The sequence below is a fragment of the Salmo trutta genome, chromosome 26, assembly GCF_901001165.1.
Source record: "Salmo trutta chromosome 26, fSalTru1.1, whole genome shotgun sequence".
NCBI classification, from domain to species: Eukaryota; Metazoa; Chordata; class Actinopteri; order Salmoniformes; family Salmonidae; genus Salmo; species Salmo trutta.
Genome location: NC_042982.1, coordinates 42,092,925 through 42,097,180, shown reverse-complemented (window position 1 = coordinate 42,097,180; position 4,256 = coordinate 42,092,925). Strand labels below are relative to the sequence as shown.

At 44.6% G+C, this 4,256-nt stretch overlaps 1 protein-coding gene across 2 annotated transcripts in view; it reads right to left on the bottom strand.

The window, feature by feature from the left end:
• Positions 1-672: 672 nt before the first annotated feature.
• LOC115163805 (protein-tyrosine sulfotransferase 1) overlaps positions 673-4,256 on the bottom strand; it is a 74,691-nt gene continuing 71,107 nt past the window's right edge. For both annotated transcript variants that reach the window (XM_029715985.1, XM_029715986.1), the window contains 3 exons: positions 4,032-4,092; positions 2,419-2,452; positions 673-1,983 (listed from right to left, as the gene is read on the bottom strand). In XM_029715985.1, coding sequence (XP_029571845.1) covers positions 4,057-4,092 — 36 coding nt within the window. In that variant the 3' untranslated portion in view covers positions 673-1,983; positions 2,419-2,452; positions 4,032-4,056. The remainder of the gene's footprint in view (positions 1,984-2,418; positions 2,453-4,031; positions 4,093-4,256) is intronic.

The following is a 4,256-nucleotide window of genomic DNA, read 5'->3' as shown; positions in this document are numbered from 1 at the left end:
GGATTTAACGTATTTTAAAGTGTATTTTATACGTTTGGGTTTTAGAGCAGCGTGTATTTGAGAATGCTGATTGCTGTGTATAACAATCCTGGTTACTGTGTTTAACTGAATGCTGGTTACACTTTGTTGACTGTTATGTTCTCTCAATGTTGTGCACTGATGGTGAATAAGAAAAAAAAATATATAAAAAAAATCATTTCAAAATTATATATTTATTTTGTTTTGAAAAGCCAACCATTTGAATTGCAGATTAGGTATTGTATGTAAAAGGATGTATCTTTTGCCTTGAATGTAATGTATTACTAAACACAGTTTAATCCTTATTATTAAAACATTTTAATAACTGGGAGGTGACCATGTCTATTGTAACTCATTTGAAACGGGTCGATCCCAAAATGCCATTCTATTCCCTTTATAGTGGACTACTTTTGACCAGAGTGTTTTCTCATCGTTTTTAGGGGCTGTTTACAGAAAACCTAACCATAGATTACAGTGGTCCATAAGCTACTTTCAGCGTGAGAACCAATCGAACATCAAGTTGTAAAAATTCTGAACTTCCCCTTTAAACATTTATATTTCTTAGTTATTTGGTCTCGTCTTCCTCACTTTGAAACTTTCTTCTTTTCTCCTTCCGTGGCTGTGGCTTCATTCACAAACACACTGAACAACCGGTTTACAAAATGCCATCTTTATCACTGTCAATACTTAAAAACAGATCTTGTACATCAGTACCCATGGAATTGCACGATAGAAAGGCATGAAAAACAAAAACGAAAACATTAAAATAGATATTGCATCTTCAAAAAGCAAAATGTCATCCATAAATACATTAGTCACTTTTTTTGATGTTTAAGTCCACTGTATTTTCTTACAACAGAATCACAGATGTGTATATATATATAGCCAGGAGAAATCATTTAAAAGAAGAAAAACAAATGAAGATGAATGAGCATGAGAGTCACGAGAATAGTTTTTCAAAATTCTGGTAACTTTCTCAAAATTTCCATGGTTTTCCAGAAATCCTGGTTGTAGAATCTCAGGAATCTTCCAAACTGGGATTTTTCGAAAATCTAGGAAATTGGGGTAATTTTCCAACCCTCGACAAGAAAGATAAAAACATAACAGTAACATTGACATTCTCTGGTCACCATTTTGTGACAAATGTATCATTTTTTTACAGTACGAACATCAAAAAGGCCAAGAGAGTTCTCCACAAAGCCAGTGTGGAAAACGGTTATATCCAGTCATGATGGGATACAATACTGTGTGAATGTATACTACATGACCAAAAGTATGTGGACACCTGCTCGTAGAACATCCCATTCCAAAAATCATGGGCATTAATATGAAGTTGGTCTACTGCTCCAGAGTCCAATGGCGGCGACTTTTACACCACTCTAGCCGACACGCGTCATTGCGCATGGTGATCTTAGGCTTGTGTGCGGCTCCTCTGCCGTGGAAACCCGTTTCATGAAGGTCCCGACGAACAGTTCTTGTGCTGACGTTGCTTCCAGGGGCAGTTTGGAACTCGTGAGTGAGTGTTGCAACGATTTTTAAGCGCTTCAGCACTCGGCGGTCCAGTTGTGTGGCCTACCATTTCGTGGCTGTGACGTTGATGCTCCTAGACATTTCCACTTCACAATAACAACATTTACAGTTGACCGGGGCAGCTCGAGCAGGGCGGAAATTTGAGAAAGGTGGCATCCTATAACAGTACCACGTTGAAATTCACTGAGCTATTCAGTAAGGCCATTCTACTGCCAATGTTTGTCTATGGAGATTGCTTGGCTGTGTGCTCGATTTTATACACCAGTCAGCAACGGGTGTGGCTGAAATAGCCCAATCCACTAATTTGAAGCGATGTCCACATACTTTTGTATATATAGCGTATGTGTTTGTGTGTGTGTCCATGGAAGAGTACTGAGGTCCCCAAAAAGTGGTGGTGAGTCTATTGGATGTCTGTCCATCGGTGCCTCGTCTTGTCTGAAACACACAGCACATACGTCGTTAGAGGGCTCACTCAGACACTGTATTTCACCATCAACGGAAACTACCCAAAATGGCACCCTATTCCCTATTTAGTGTACTACTTTTGACCAGAGCAAGATGGTAGAGTGACAGAGCCACACACAGACAGAGAGAGAGAGAGAGACAGAGAGAGAGAGAGAGACAGAGAGAGAGAGAGACACAGAGAGAGAGAGACACAGAGAGAGAGACACAGAGAGAGACACAGAGAGAGAGAGAGAGAGAGAGAGAGAGAGAGAGAGACAGAGAGAGAGAGACATGAAGGGGGTTATCCTGGTGACTATTGACATAGAGACCTATGGGTCATGGTCAAAAGTAGTGCACTTTATAGGGAATAGGATGCCAATTAAGACTCATATTAGATGCGCGGTATTAGGACTGAACTCCACTTACCATCAGCCTGTCCTCTAGCTGCATCTATTTCCACCTTCAAGAAAAAAAAACAGACACTGTTTCAACATCGTTCTGATCACAAGCTTGTTGATAATTGCTGTTTTCAAAAACCCATACTAGATCCGAATCAGGTGTGCTGGAACCGATCAAGAAGGAAGGAAAATGGATGGGGGTACTATAGGAGAGGTTTAGGGAAATGGATGGGGGGCACTATAGGAGAGGTTTAGGGAAATGGATGGGGGGCACTATAGGAGAGGTTTAGGGAAATGGATGGAGGGTACTATAGGAGAGGTTTAGGGAAATGGATGGGGGTACTATAGGAGAGGTTTAGGGAAATGGATGGGGGGTACTATAGGAGAGGTTTAGGGAAATGGATGGGGGTACTATAGGAGAGGTTTAGGGAAATGGCTGGGGGTACTATAGGAGGGGTTTAGGGAAATGGCTGGGGGTACTGGTGGAGAGATTTAGGGAAATGGCTGGGGGTACTGGTGGAGAGATTTAGGGAAATGGATGGGGGTACTGGAGGAGAGGTTTAGGGAAATGGCTGGGGGTACTGGAGAGGGGGTTTAGGGAAATGGATGGGGGTATTAGAGAGGGGGTTTAGGGAAATGGATGGGGGTACTAGAGAGGGGGTTTAGGGAAATGGATGGGGGTATTAGAGAGGGGGTTTAGGGAAATGGATGGGGGTACTAGAGAGGGGGTTTAGGGAAATGGCTGGGGGGTACTATAGGAGAGGTTTAGGGAAATGGATGGGGGTACTAGAGGAGAGGTTTAGGGAAATGGCTGGGGGTACTGGTGGAGAGATTTAGGGAAATGGATGGGGGTACTGGAGGAGAGGTTTAGGGAAATGGATGGGGGTACTAGAGAGGGGGTTTAGGGAACTGGCTGGGGGTACTAGAGAGGGGGTTTAGGGAAATGGCCGGGGGTACTAGAGGGGGTTTAGGGAAATGGCTAGGGGTACTAGAGAGGGGGTTTAGGGAAATAGCTGGGGGTACTAGAGGGGGTTTAGGGAAATGGTTGGGGGTACTAGAGAGGGGGTTTAGGGAAATGGCTGGGGGTACTAGAGAGGGGGTTTAGGGAAATGGCTGGGGGTACTAGAGAGGGGGTTTAGGGAAATAGCTGGGGGTACTAGAGGGGGTTTAGGGAAATGGTTGGGGGTACTAGAGAGGGGGTTTAGGGAAATGGCTGGGGGTACTAGAGAGGGGGTTTAGGGAAATGGCTGGGTACTAGAGAGGGGGTTTAGGAAAATGGATGGGGGTACTAGAGAGGGGGCTTAGGGAAATGGCTGGGGGTACTAGAGAGGGGGTTTAGGGAAATGGCTGGGGGTATTAGAGAGAGGGTTTAGGGAAATGGATGGGGTACTAGAGAGGGGGTTTAGGGAAATGGATGGGGGTATTAGAGAGGGGGTTTAGGGAAATGGATGGGGGTATTAGAGAGGGGGTTTAGGGAAATGGATGGGGGTATTAGAGAGGGGGTTTAGGGAAATGGCTGAGGGTACTGGAGGAGAGATTTAGGGAAATGGCTGGGTACTAGAGAGGGGGTTTAGGGAAATGGCTGGGGGTACTAGAGAGGGGGTTTAGGGAAATGGCTGGGGGTAGGCTTTTACTACCCACCTGTGTGGCGTGTTGGCTGCTCCTCCTAACTGGGGTTAGGTTTCTCTGGAGTCTTCTGAAGCTGGAGGGAAGAGAAAGGAGGAAGACTTTTTTCAGACTTGTAGGCATTATGGGAATTCTCTCGTCTGGGACTAGAGGAGAGGGGATGTTTCATTACGGGAGGAGATAAAACCTGATCAGAGTGGGAATGTGTTGGAAATCATCTGTGCCAAAATCAATCATTTG